The 15,171-nt window shown below is 35.2% G+C and overlaps 1 protein-coding gene across 1 annotated transcript; it reads left to right on the forward strand.

Annotated features, from left to right (window-relative positions):
* The first annotated feature begins 2,047 nt into the window (after positions 1-2,047).
* il12ba (interleukin 12Ba) lies at positions 2,048-12,669 on the forward strand. Its single transcript, XM_067378107.1, has 9 exons — positions 2,048-2,094; positions 4,093-4,189; positions 10,415-10,511; positions 10,689-10,958; positions 11,379-11,481; positions 11,577-11,755; positions 11,863-12,032; positions 12,305-12,414; positions 12,535-12,669. The coding sequence occupies exons 2-9, from the start codon at positions 4,160-4,162 to the stop codon at positions 12,593-12,595; spliced, it is 1,020 nt and encodes a 339-aa protein (XP_067234208.1). The 5' UTR covers positions 2,048-2,094; positions 4,093-4,159; the 3' UTR covers positions 12,596-12,669.
* Positions 12,670-15,171: the final 2,502 nt, after the last annotated feature.

A 15,171-nucleotide genomic window follows, 5' to 3' on the forward strand; every position in this document is an offset into this window, starting at 1 on the left:
CCCTGGTCACACCTGTCCATTGACTTTGTCACTGATCTGCCCTAACTCTCAAGGATTCACCACCATCATGGTCTCCATCGACCGCTTTTCTAAGTCTTGTCGTCTCATTCCATTGAAAGGTATACCCACTGCCATGGAAACTGCCCAAGTTTTGTTCAATCAGGTATTTAGGATTTATGGACTACCCGATGATATTGTTACTGATCGAGGGCCACAGTTCACATCACGTGTTTGGAGAGCTTTTTGTACACATTTAAACATCAATGTCAGTCTCACATCTGGCTATCATCCTCAAGCTAATGGACAAGTGGAGCGTCTTAATCAGGAGATTGGTAGATACCTGAGATCATACTGTAGCCAGGAACAGGAAAAATGGAGCATATTCCTCCCATGGGCAGAGTATGCCCAAAATTCCCTCACACATTCTTCAACTGGCCTTACCCCCTTCCAATGTGTCCTAGGATATCAGCCTCCTCTATTCCCCTGGTCTGGGGAGCCATCTGAAGTGCCCGCCGTGGATGATTGGATTAGAAGAAGTGAACAGGTTTGGGACAATGCTCATGTCCATCTCCAGCGGGCTATTCGATCTCAAAAGATCCAAGCTGATCGACACAGACGTCCTCATCCTCAGTACCAGCCAGGTCAAATGGTATGGCTTTCCACTCGTGACCTACGCCTGAAACTCCCTTCCAAGAAATTAAGTCCAAGGTATGTTGGCCCTTTTAAGATTATACGTCAAGTTAATCCTGTCACGTACCGTTTAGAGTTGCTCTGCTAATTACCGCATCTCTCCTTCCTTTCATGTGTCCCTCCTGAAACCGGCCCACGGCCGATCGAGCCCCGAAGCGACTGACGAAGAACCTCCTCCACCGCTCGAGATCGAGGGAGCTCCTGCCTACCTAGTCCGGGAGATCCTAGATTCTCGCAGGAGGAGGGGTCAGATGCAATACCTCGTAGATTGGGAGGGATACGGCCCGGAGGAGAGATCGTGGGTAGCAACTAAGGACATCTTGGATTCATCACTTATCAGAGACTTTCATCAAGCTCACCAAGAACGTCCAGCACCAAGACCCAGCGGTCGACCTAGAAGAAGAACACCTGGAGGTGTTCTTAGAGGGAGGGAATCTGTAACGTTTGATCAGGCTCCAGTCCACCAGAGGGAGCCTTCTCCTGAATATTGAACTTTGTCACTTCCTGTTCCTGCCACATCAGTTCCTGTCTTGTCATTTCCTGTCACTCTATATTTAAGCTACCTGTTTGCACTGCCATTTTGCGAAGTATTGCCAGTTCACTGCCTTACTAAGCGTTCTTCCATGACTCGGTTATTGATTATTGTTATGACCCTTGCTTTTGCTCTTCTGACTCACGTTTTTGGATTACTGTTTTGGATTTGTCTGCCATTGGATTGTTTTGCCTGTGTTTCGACCAAAGCCTGTGACCTGACTACGAGTTGTGACTATTGTTTGGATTTTATGCTCAGATCCTCTAATAAAGACCCGCTTATGGAATCCACTCGGCCTAAATCCTCCTTACACCTAAACTATCAGGCTTTCTCCTTGTGGATTTACTGTTACCCTTTGCTGTATGCTTAGACAGTCTTATGCTCTTCAAAGTTAGATGTCCTAAACCATCTCTTTAGGTCTTAAATCATCTATTTAGATCGCTTTAGTTCAAAACATTCAACTCTGTTTATTTCATTTAAACTTTTTTTTTTTTTTTTTCTTGTACGAAATATGGATCTCTTCACACACTTTACTGGTAAGTTGCAATTATCGTATTTTACCACTGGCTGAGTGTGTACTGACTCCCAGTTATGTAAATGAGGGGGAGATGATGTAATGTAACATGGCCACAGTACATGAAATCTGACTACCACTTTTTCTTACCTACTTACCTAAGGGTGTAAGGTGAAACTGCAAGCACAATAAACCTCGCTGGAATCAAAAATGGTCTGCTTCCCGTAGACTGGAGTGAGACCATAGATGTTTCTCCAGGTGTTGCGATCTTTCTTGGCGCTCTGCGGCGCACGTGAACTGACCATCTCTTCCGCTTTACTAGCTACAACACGAAATCAACATGAATGAACATCTGAAGGTATGTTGAAAGATACTGTACAGTACAACTTACCGAAATCCATATCATGGCAGACGTAATCGCTCAATCAGTGTTTCAACCGCGGAAAGACATCACTAAAACAGCTTGTAAAAATGTCATATTTACCATCACATTTACCTCAGAAAAGCCGTTCAATGTCCAAAAACTCATTAGTCAGCTACAAAAATGAACTTAGAGAGGAGCGATTTGCTAAATTGTATTTGTACTTAACATGTGCTTCAATAATGTTATGACAGCCACCATTTAGGCCTATATAAAAAAAAACGAGTAGAAAAATAATGTCATTAAAAAATTATTATAACATTATAAAAACATCCTTATATGTAATTTATATGTAAGTAGCTTACAAATCAATAAATTTTAGTTGAGAGATATTTTATTCTTTGAGGAAATTTGCCATGTTCTATACCTGATAGGCCCAAAATGAATCAATATTGAATCAAAGATTATCAAATCGAAATCAAATCGCATGCTTTTGAATCAAAATTAAATCCAGTTGTGAAATTTGCCAATGCTCAGCCCCAGTGTCAATTTTTTTTTTTTTTAAAGGTGCCCTAGAACTTTTTTTTAAAAGATGTAATATAAGTCTAAGGAGTCCCCTGAATGTGTCATTTTTCTTGGGCATATCTGCCTATGTTGGGGCATCATTAGAAATGAGCCAATTCAGGGTGTGTGGCCCTTTAAATCTGGTGCTCCACGCCCCAAGAGCTCGCGCTTGCCTTAAACAACATAAAAAAAAGTTCAAACAGCTAATATAACCCTCAAAATGGATCTTTACAAAGTGTTCGTCATGCAGCATGTCTAATCGCGTAAGTACAGTGTTTATTTTGATGTTTACATTTGATTCTGAATGAGTTTGAAGCTATATGCTCCGTGGCTAACGGCTAATGCTACACTGTTGGAGAGATTAATAAAGAATGAAGTTGTGTTTATGAATTATACAGACTGCAAGTGTTTAAAAATGAAAATAGCGACGGCTCTTGTCTCCGTGAATACAGTAAGAAACGATGGTAAGTTTAACCACATTTAACAGTACATTAGCAACATGCTAACGAAACATTTAGAAAGACAATTTACAAATATCACTAAAATATGTTATCATGGATCATGTCAGTTATTATTGCTCCATCTGCCATTTTTCGCTATTGTTCTTGCTTGCTTACCTTGTCTGTTGATTCACCTGTGCAGATCCAGACATTCTGCCCTTGTCTAATGCTTTTCATAATGTTGGGAACATGGGCTGGCATATGCAAATAGTGATTTGATAGAAAATAGTGATTTGACGTGAAGCCAAGTATGGTGAATTTGTGCTCTGCATTTCACCCATCCGAGGCAGGGAAACTGAGAGAACAGAACTAATTAACAAACTAGAAGCAAAATGACAAAGTAAAACAGAAGGAAAACTAATACAGAAATACAAACATGAATAAAACAAACTCAAAACGTGACACTAATGTCATTACTTGTGTTTGATAACTCGTACACGATTTCAAGTGTAATGCAGTTTTTGGTTATGTGATGCACACAACAAGATGTATTAATCTATAAATCATGCACTATATAGTAAATGTGTGTTGAGTAGTGAACACACACCCAGAGCACTTGAGCAGCCATTTTTAAGTGCTTTGCTCAAGGGCGCCTCATGGGTAATAAGAGTGGAAGATAGTGTTCATTCATTCCCCCCAGCAAGAGTTCCTGCCAGTATTGAGACTCAAACTCGCAACCTTCACGTTACAAGATCGACTCTCTAATCATTAGGTCACAACTGCCCCCAATGAAAATAGGTAGAGTGAATTTCCATTTCATGCTAACTTTAAGCTAGTATAGAGAATACAGCACTTTTGTCCTTATTTGTGTATATGTTAAGTCAGCACTTCAGCTGTTATACATGCTGACATTTTAAATCTTTTACATTGCTCTTGTAAATCTTTGTGTAAAGCAAGTGAAGTGAGTGGTAAAATGTTTGTTTTTTTACAGGCTTCCTGTTTCAGTTTGCTTTCTGGTTGTGGCTGTCGCTGCGGTTATCACGTTGTGTCCCTGATGGATGAAGTATCATTACAGCTGGACTTCTCAGGTTAGAAAGATTTCAAAAGCAGTTCTGTGCTTTTCCCTGATATTTCTCTTCCCACGTTTTTCACACACCTTTTATTTTTAAACATTCATGATTTCAGTAGCTCTTGAATCCCACATCTATAAGAACTGTATGCCTAAATCGGTCAAGAGTTTTTTGTACAAATCACAAAGAATACAGAAGTCAATACTTTATTAAAGGGGTAGTTCACCCAAAAATTAAATTTCTCTCATATCATTTACCACACACTGCCATACTACTCTTATTATTTCTGCCATTTACAGCGTTCAGAAGTTTTGGGTTGGTGGGATCTCACATTCTTGCATAGGCTGCATTTATTTGATCAAAAAATATAGTAAAAATAACAAGATTGTGAAATGTTATTAAGATTTAAATAGATTTAATTTATTTTTTTAATTTATTTTAAGATGTAATTTATTCCTGTGATGGCGAAGCTGAATTTTCAGCATCATTACAGTCTTCGGTGTCACATGATCCTTCAGAAATCATTCTAATATGCTGATTTGGTGGTCAAAAAAACATTTCTTATTATTATCAATATTGAAAACAGCTGTGCTGCTTAATATTTTTGTGGAAACAGTGATACTTTTTTGATGTAAACAAATGAAATAGAAATCTTTTGTAACATTATAATTATTTTTACTGTCATTCAGTCCATTTAATGAATCCTTGCTGAATAAAAGTATACATTTATTTCAAAAACAAAATATTACTGACCCCAAACTTTGCAAGTGTAGTGTACAGATATGATAATAACAGTAAGAGAAGACACTAGTGTACACTACTGACTTGCATGAAATGTACACAGCACTGATGCACTACTGCCCTCTTCTGGCTGTAATGTGGTAGAAAATCCACAATGGGCCTTTATGCTTTGATTTAAAACAATTGTGAAAGATGATTATATGAATAAAATGCTACTGCAAATCTACTTTAACATTTACTATACTTGCATGTATTATCCTCCTGGGACCCAGAAATAGACTTCTGTCCTCTGTAGTGGACATTATATTTGAGTGATTTTCTCTGACATCATACATGTCAAAGTTTTAAGTCTGGATGTCCTGTAAAGAGCACATTCAGGGCTTTGCAGAGATACCAGATTTTTAGAGGTTTCGCCATTACAACAACAACTTCTTGGTCTTTAATTATGACTGAAAATGAAAATAAGAGTGCTAATGGAAATATGATAATATTTTGTGATTAAATTTAAAATGTATTTAAATCTGATTAATTTTCAAATTGTTTATTATAAATCAACATCTCAGGAAAATGTTATGGGGTTTCAAATCAAAATATGACTTTCTGTTATGAAACAGAACATTGATTTCATACATGTCCACTGTAGAGGACACCAGGACTTAAATCATGTTTATCAGGCATTTTAGGAGATACAACAAGTGAATAGGGAAAGAAACTATATGTCAATATACCTATTAATTATTAGATATTATTATGAAAATGTTGCCAATTATTGCTCCCATTATTACACTTCTTTTTTCATTGCATGTTGCTCCAAGAACAGATTAATATGCAAATTAGATACAGTGTATAGATACATTGTATTGAATGGGAAAACCGATGTATTGCCATTTTACCCTCATATTGCATAAAGTAAAATGGTATATCAATTAATTCCATTATATGTTTTATAACATAGTTGAGAATCATCTTTATACAAAGTTTGGTTAAAAACAATATTGAAGCCTAAATATTGATTGGTGATTAAAAAAAAATCCCATTGTTTTTGCCTATAAATGTCATTTCATGTCATTTTATTTTTTAAACAACTTAGTCCTGGTGTCCACTACAGAGGACATATCATAACATATGAATAAAATATAATTTTTAAAAAATTTAAATTTTTCATTTGTTTCTTATGCTCTAAACAATATAATGACGTGAAAAAAATGCTAAATTAAAAAAAAAAAAAAAATGTTGGGTCTCAGGAGGATATGTAACTAAGAAATGCCAAATGTGTCAAATGTAATGGAGATTCAGAAAGGACAGTGTCACAGGACACTGTTGTCAGCTGCTGAAGGTAATCAGAGAACTTCCCTTTCTGTGGGAAATGTGGGAAGTAAACTCTCTCTCCCTCGTCTCTTTGTATATGTGTGAAATCTTAGTTTCACTAAATGAACTATTGGGGCTGAAACTTTCAAAGGTTTAAAGAGTTTCAGGGTTTCAGGGTCAAGGGACGCATAAGCCAGCAACTAAAATCATTTATGTAACTATATATAGTAGGCCATAAATATCAGGATGCAGGGGCTAGAAATTTGTATCACAGTTATTTCATAATTTCATAATAGGTTCTATTGTGACAATGTGTAGAAATAGCTTTTGTGTAGTCAAAATTACCTTTTACAGAAATTAATTTTCACTGGTGTAAACAGTGTGACAACTCTCTGGGTTCTACCTAATGTACATACACGTATATTATTAAACAAACTGCTACAATATCATTCTCAATACTACTATTATTGTTATTCACCTTTATCACATCAGACAATAGTCTAACCAGAAGACATTTTTTTTTATTTCCCAAGTACAATATAAATTATGTGTAGATATCCATGAGACTCTCCTAAGTTGTCTGAAACGTTCATATTGACAACTCTCTTTACAGACACATTGGAGATAGTTGCCATTGGCTTGTACATTTTTTATTTCGCTCACCAGACTTTTGACATACAATATAAATGTTTACTAAATGTAATTTTTATTTTATGTTACAAAAATACAGTTTTGTTTTACAAAATTAACTCACAATTCTATGAACTGATTTAGTGCTAGCCAATGGGATTGCCTGTTATGCATTAGTTCCGCCCACTACTGAAGGGTCCAGCTGGCACTGGTGTCTGCTTGTCGGCATGAAACGGAATTTGCGATAGTCTTTTCTACCCTATTGCTACAGTAAATATATACAAGTAAAATGGATTCTCAAAAAAAAAAAAAAAAAAAAAATGTAGGGACTTAATTTTGTCCATTGGGAAATGATTGGATAATGTCATATGCTATTGCTTTGATCTCATGACATCAGAAGAGATGTTGCTGTAAGAGGGAGAAAAGTTAATTTGATTAAAGATTATGAGGGCACATAAAAAAAGATGTGCATGGATACATAATTTATAATAAATACTGCAATATCCCATAAAAAGTTTTGATTTCATGGTGACTTTAAAGGCTTCATTTTATGCGAATGGATAAAATGTTAAAGAATTCCAAAAGATCTCTGTCATTTTTACAGAACATAACAAGAAAACACCATTTACGTGTATATATATATCATATAAAAAATATATCTGTGTTACACTTCTTCTTAGCGTCAAACTTGACCACTGACGAGTCACATGTGAACATTTACTAGTCAGTGACTAATGACATTTTTAGTCACCTAATAGTGCAAAATTTGATCGCATATGTGAGTGTTTTACTGGCATTAAAGGGTTATGCAATGATGTTAAACATTGTTAAAGAGTAAATGTTTAAGTATCACTTGTAGCTGTATGAAATCTGTACTTCATCCTTATTGTTGTCAAACTGGTGAAAAGTTTTTTTGAGCACTGAACCCTTGAGGGTTAAAGAGGAATCTGAAACTATACCATCCACATCAACCAGCTCAAAGACAGAGGTATGAATGGATGAGGTATATTCCGAATGATGCTACGTACACAGACACAATTCAGCACATGTGACACTGGTCACAGGTCTTTTCCATTAACTTGATCTCATAAACCAATAACAATCATCAAAACAGAGGAAATTTGGCAGTAAATGGGGTTTTTCCTGCAGGGGAAGTGGCTTTTTGGTCATATATTGTAGGTTCTGTATAGTTATGTGTAAGTATGGAGGGGCTGTTTTTGATGTGCTCATGTTTTTAAGAGAATGGCTTACTTCACTACTGAGCAAAATGCAGAGCATCAGATATATCACCTCAAAATCAATTTCTCCATCTGCACCCCATGTTGAACATCAGCATTATGTGTTTCTTCCCCATTGTCGTCACATGCTTCATGAAATGGTAGAACTGAATTTCTGAGGAAGGGAAAAGAAAATCGCAACAGTTGTTCAAAACATCAAAATTCCACCATAGATCCACTTATTATAGATTCATAAAAATTACATAAAAAAATTGAGAAAAATTACAGAATAATCATGAATTGTCTTCTTGTTAAAGAGGAAATGTGCATTAATAAGGAATTATTATTACAGTTTAGTTTTTTTTCTTCTTCTCACGAATATAATCATATATTATTTTAGTGTTTCTCAGTGACAGAATTCAATAAAATTTGTTAAAATTCAAATAACTGAAGAGAACTCCTTCTTAACTTAATTTTGGTAGAAATAACGGTCACCCTTAAATTAATGCTTTTACCATGGTAATTATATTTTAAAATTCCAAATACAAAGGGTGGTTCTGAAATCTTACGACTTGTTGCCTCACTGTCCTATCATGCAATGACTTAGCAGGCAGCGTTTGTGAAACTGAGCCTTACGAAACTGATTTCGGTTTAAGGATCTACATCAAAATAGAGACCTTTGTTGATAACTAAGCATACAGTCAAACCAAACATTATTATGACATTTTTGATATTTTTGATATATTTCCACTAGTGGGTGCAGGACACTATAGTTCATTTATGTAAGTGAGGATATCAAAGTAAAGTAAACTGTGACATATTATACCCAAACATTCTTCATACAGTGGACTACCATTAAATTTGATAAAAATTTGGAACCAAAAATTATTCAGACACTTTGACCTGACCATGTTTTTCTTAAGTGTTATCTGACACAGTTAAGATTTTTTTTTTTCTGACACAGTTTAATTCTGAGACCTTGTCATATTTAATTACCATTTTTTAAACTATAGCAAAAAAAAACTGTATTAATGAATGAAATGTTCAAGGTGTCTGAATAAATTTTGGTTTGACTGTACATACAATTACTACAATAGTAATTTCCCACTAATGACATCAAAAGTGGTTAATAAATGTACATTTACACAAAAACTGACCACCAACTGCAACTTTCAGACACCATATTTATTTTTTAACTTAACCGTCACAGAATCGAACGTACAGAATTATGCGGCAGCACTTTTCAGCCATTGGCAGTGTCACTGAGCTGAGACTTCTTTGTTTTCTTTTCTTTTTTAAAATCTAGGCATCCTTAAAACACTTTTCATGTGCCATGCTGAAGAGTGTCATCAGTGTTTCATGTGTAGTTTCTATCAGTACCCTTAATGTACAAATCACCAAATGACATGATCTGAGTGAAAAGGGGAAATTTTGAATTGGAAAAACCAGCAGATTGGGGTATAGTAGGGACAAGCAAATCAAACACAGTAATGCAACCAGGTAAATCATCCTCTGACTTTCACATGAGAACTTGTGGCAAAAATTCCCAAGGTGTTGGAAAACAAATAATTGACTTATTATGTTTCCCGCCACTTTAGGCTCCACCCTAGAAACAAGTTAGCAATTTCATGTCCTATAATTTCCTGCAAAATATAATACAGTCCAATAAAAGCATCATACTATCCTCAACAGGCTGAGCTATTGTATGTAAATAGACCAATATTAGAGGAAGAGAGAGGACTCAATGACAGTGAGAAGACTCGGTGGAAGTGAGAGGAAGTCTGAGCAGAGCTCAGGTTCTGGAGTTTGCTCATGCTGTGGTTGGTTCCTCTATAACCTGCACTGGACTTTTCCTGGCCAGGGAAATTCTGCCCTCCTGACACGTTACTTATAAGCTTGCACACTAAAACACAACAAAGCAAAGCAAAGCCAATCTGGTTGTGGAGGTTAATCTTGTTGAAAATTTGAGTGATCAATGGTAAGTCTCTTTTATAATCTCATTAAAAGTACCACTGAATTATTTTATTGAAATAAATACTAAATATTATTTAATATTAAAATATTTGTTCACTCATAGCCTATACAAAATGATAGTTAAATGCCTAATGTCTCGGGAAAGATATTCGTAGTTATGGCTTCACTGCCTACGAGCAATGGTTTTTCTTCAGGACCAAGATTTTATATTAGATTTCATATTTAAACTGACAATTTAATAAATGCAGAACAATAGCACAAGTAGGATTGACCAGTTTAACACACATAACAAGCAAAAGGTCAAATATTCTATTAGTATTAACCATATTACAAAATGACAGGCAAATAACTTTTTCTCTTTTTCTACCAACAGATGTTTTTTCTCTTGTTAGGTACATTGATGCTTCTCCAGTCTTCTTCTGCAGGATCCATCAAAACTGTTGAGAGTTACTGGACACTTAAACCAAATGGTTTGTTTCTCTGAATCATGTCTGAAAAAAAAAAAAAAAAATATTATTATAGTTTCTCCTAGGCGTTTACTTCACCCTGAAATACTCCTAGAGGTTTACTTGTATTTTATGGGTAATTGGGTTTGTTTTATTATATTTGCACCTCTAATTTTTATTTTCTCAAATGTCTGTCATCAGTGCTTGTGGTGAATGTAGATGTGGGTAAAGATGTAAACATGGTCGAAGTGCCACTTATCTGTGGAGAAGCCTACGAAGGGCAAAATGTTACATGGACCAAAAACAAAGATGAAAATCTGGAGGCTCATGGAAACAAGATCATGATCACCGTGGAGGGCTGGAAGGGGGCTAATTACTCCTGTTTCAACAAGGAGGGCTCTTACCTAAACCACACACTGGTGCTGGCTCAGTGGACCTTCAAGAAGATTATCAAGAACACTCCTGAGAAAGGTACAACCATCATTTACATTGTGTAGCATTGTCATAATATTCATTTGAAGCAATTAAAAACTGAAATAGTTTAAAACCTTCAATAGTTAAACATTTTACAGATATTCATTTCTACCATGTAGATTGTAGAAAATTTGTTGAAAAATCCAGTCTTCAGTGTCACATGATCCTTCAGAAATTCTAATATGCTGATCTGGTGCTCAAGAAACATTTCTGATTATTAACAATGTTAAAAACAGCTGGGCTGAAAGTTCTAAAAAAATAGAAATCTTTTATAACTTTATGCATGGCTTTACAGTTAATTTTGATCAATTTAATGAATCTTTATTTTAAGTATTCATTTAAAGCACTTGATTGCAAACATTGTAGTGTTTCTGATTTTTATGTTAATAATGTGTATTTATTTAATTACCAAACAAGGTTACATCCATTGCTCAACAAATAACTATGGAGGTTCCTTCCAATGTTTCTGGACATGGGATGTGAACAGGAATGGCCATGTTGCTCATATCAAAGCCACCCGGTAAGTTTCCCAAACTTGCTCTGTAATCTGCAATGATTTGAGGGGTGTGGAGGGAAAAAAAAACAAAAAAAAAACTTTGACTGATTCTGATCCAGCCCTCACGGTGGAAGCAACATCAGCTGCAGTCTGGATTCCAAAGGACAGAGTATCACATGCTTAGACCAAAACTACTGTCCATATTCAGAGGAGGTGGATCGCATCAACCTGACCATATACTTCAGAAGTAGCTTTGTTGTAGAAACTTACAACACAAAGTTTTACATCATGGATATTGGTGAGCTCTTCAAAATTTTAAGGCCCCATCTTATCAATTTTGAAGTAATATGCCGCTCATCTGAATATGAAACAATGTTGTTGACATCTTTTTTCTCCACTTCTAAGTGAGGCCTGATGTAGTGGCTATTAACAGGATCAATCAAACATCTGTAGAAGTTGGATATCCACACTCTTGGAACACACCATCTTCTTACTTCCCTCTCATCTTCCAAGTGAAAGAGATTCGCTGTCCGAAAGGCATAAAATGTGACTGCTCCAAACCGAACTCGCCAGAGGTACTGTTTTATATATAATAATTACTGGATAAAAGTTTGGAATAATTATGATTTTTCATGTTTTTAAAAGAAGTCTCTTATGCTCACCATTTATTTAATACAGTATAAAAAAAAAAAATTAAAATAATACAATTTAAAAGAAATATGTGTTTTAATATATTTTTAAGTGTAATTTATTCCTGTGAGGCAAAGCTGAATTTTCAGCAGTCATTACTCCAGTCTTCTTATACATTATTATTATATGTATTAATATTTGTTCTTATTGATCTCAGACTTACCTCACACAAAGTCACCAGCTTCCAGTGACAAAAGGGAGGGTGGTGTGTGTGAGAGCGAGGGATGAATTCTGTAATTCTTCTTGGAGTGAATGGAGCCTGTACAAGTATGTGTATTTATATTTGTATAGTCGCTTTATTCCTAATAAAACATTTCCTTATTGCTTTATTAATGTTTTTGTTTTTCTGTACACACTATAATACAAATTTTCTCTGTTTATTTTTAGATGCAGAAACAGAAAAAACAAGAAGCAGCGGAACCAAAAACCAAAGTTAATGATGATATAATTTATGTATCATTAAATAAAACTTTATATTATTTAATCATTTTAACCACTATGAACAATGACTGACTCCTACCACCCATTAGATCTACTTTGGTCATATACTGTTTAATTAAATCCAAACACATTGTATGTGTTCTTGTAATATATAATGTGTTTATCTATACTTTGTATAATAGAATGAATAACACTATCATGCCCTTAAATTAATTATTTATTACTGTATACATTTCAATTGTGTTACATGTATTTATTATGATTGCAATGTTTCTGATGTCTTTACATGAATTTATCAGACATAAACATCCATATGCTCATAATTACGTTTGTGTTGCATGTTTAGATTCAAGAAATAATTTCATGTCTCAACAATTGTGAACTATTATGTAGGTTGCCAAACAATGCACACATTTGAAAGGCATGGACTTTATTGGGGTCCTAATTATGTGCAAATGTCTTTTCTTTCTCTGTAGATCAGACACAAGGCTGCTCAAGACAGGAATTACTGTCACCGCTCATTGTGGAGCAAAACAAAGTGCTATTCCCCCCAGTTCAACAGAGTTCCATCATCAAAGCAAAAGCACCATTTAAATCAATTGATCACCGATTGTTCAAGTGTTGTATGAAAACTAACCCTCTATCGAAGCCTGGAAAAAACACATGAGTGATACTTAATCATCATGAATTGCCTGTCGTAAAAACACAAGCGCTGGGTTTTTGGAAATGATACAATTTGTGATTCATTTTGAGGAACTTAGCCAAACAATTCTGCCATTCATTCTCTCAGCAGATCAGCTGTGACTGGAACTCTACTAATCACCAAAATTAACAATCAGCTTTAAATGAGGTGAATGAAAATAAACTAATTATTACAGATAATGCATTTTTAAAAAGAGCCTAAACACTGTATTTATTTGGTTACATGAATTCTTGACCTGTTCATCCACCCAGGTGAGAAAAAAAGGTACACTTCTATAATGTACTTAAAGTGTTCTAATTTTGTACTTAATATACTAAAAATTCTTCTTAGATCATCTTAAGAACATCTAAGTGTACTCAACTGTGCTATTTTGAGACGCCATGAAATATGAACTAAAATGTACTTTTAATATACTATCTCTGTATTTAAAAATGTATTTACTTACCACTTGTAGTACACTGTGGGTTCAAATGTACTATAAGTGATGTATAAATAATTTTTTTAAACACAGAGATAGTATATTAAAAGCACATTTTAGTTCATATTTCATGGTGTCTCAAAATAGTACAGTTGAGTACACTTAGATGTTCTTAAGATGATCTTAAGAAGTACTAAAGAAGAATTTTTAGTATATTAAGTACAAAATTAGTGCATGCAAATAGAGCACTTTAAGTACATTATAGAAATGTACTTTGTTTCACCTGGGCAGGTAGTTTTCTCTACAAAAATATAGCTAATAATTTTGAGATATATAGAACTCCTTATCAGAGTAAACAGTTTTTTGTTTGTTTGTTTGTTTGTTTTTCAGGGCAAGTGTGACATAAAAGCTTTGATAGATGAACCTTTTCCTCAACAACATTATGAGAGTGTAGAGATTGCTGACCTACTTATGAAGTATAGAGACTAAAAGAGAATATTGGCTCACTCCCTTTGGGACATGTGCTCTTGCTAGCGGGCTGATAGAAACATTCACATGCTCATAATTAAATGATTTACAGTCTATATGCAGCAGACACACTGTCTGTGGCTATAATAAAAGATAATAAAATGTGTTTTTTCATATTTTGTCTTATAATGGACAGACTGTCCTGTGTCCACAGTGTTCATTTTATGCAAATACACAGTTCAGAAATATCTATAGTGATCTCTCTCTTTCTCTGAATCTTAGTCAGCAGTGTCTAGTGGTGATTTTGTTTTTATTAAACATACAAATAGAAGTAATTATGGGACTGTGTTTTTGATATGGTCCAGGACCTGGACAGTTTTTGAGACTCTTGTCAGTTGAAACTTTCATTTTTGGTTATCTTAAAACAAGGCAGCTGCTTTAGGTGCTGTTGTGGGTGAACATGTTATTGTATTTACTGTGTATTCCATGTGTGCTACATCATATTCTGATGATGCTTAATCATATGTTTATACAGGAGGGAAGTACATGTCAACATGAGTGAATAGCTGAGCCAGCTGTGGCTTCACCACAAGGAGAAATTACTAGGGGTTTGGGGATGATAATTCCCCATAAAGTGTGATTAAGGTCATCAGTTTTTAACCACATGCTTTTTTGGGTTTGAGTATGAAAGCAGAGACTGTCACGCGCTGACTAGAAGTGATAATCCACACAAAAGATGCTTGATGAGGAAGAACGATGAAAACACATTTAATACACACTAGGAATAATACATGTAAACACCAGCTCGAAACACAAGACAATGATCAGAAGATGACTAAGTGTTTAAATAAATAAAGATAACAAGAGCCTAGGTGAAGAGACACTCCTGCCCCTTCCCCCTTAAGGAGTGGATTCCAGACACTCCTAAAACTAACACAAAAAGTCCAGCAGGGTGGTGGCAGAACAGGGGGGATGGCTAGGCCCATGTGGCGGA

Source organism: Chanodichthys erythropterus, chromosome 1 (assembly GCF_024489055.1).
Source record: "Chanodichthys erythropterus isolate Z2021 chromosome 1, ASM2448905v1, whole genome shotgun sequence".
NCBI lineage: Eukaryota > Metazoa > Chordata > Actinopteri > Cypriniformes > Xenocyprididae > Chanodichthys > Chanodichthys erythropterus.

Coding starts and splice junctions, on each gene's coding strand:
- il12ba (XM_067378107.1), top strand. CDS start 4,160: ATGAAGTATCATTACAGCTGGACTTCTCAG. Junction 10,959..11,378: donor CAAGAACACTCCTGAGAAAG/GTACAACCATCA, acceptor TTACCAAACAAG/GTTACATCCATTGCTCAACA. Junction 11,482..11,576: donor GCTCATATCAAAGCCACCCG/GTAAGTTTCCCA, acceptor ATTCTGATCCAG/CCCTCACGGTGGAAGCAACA.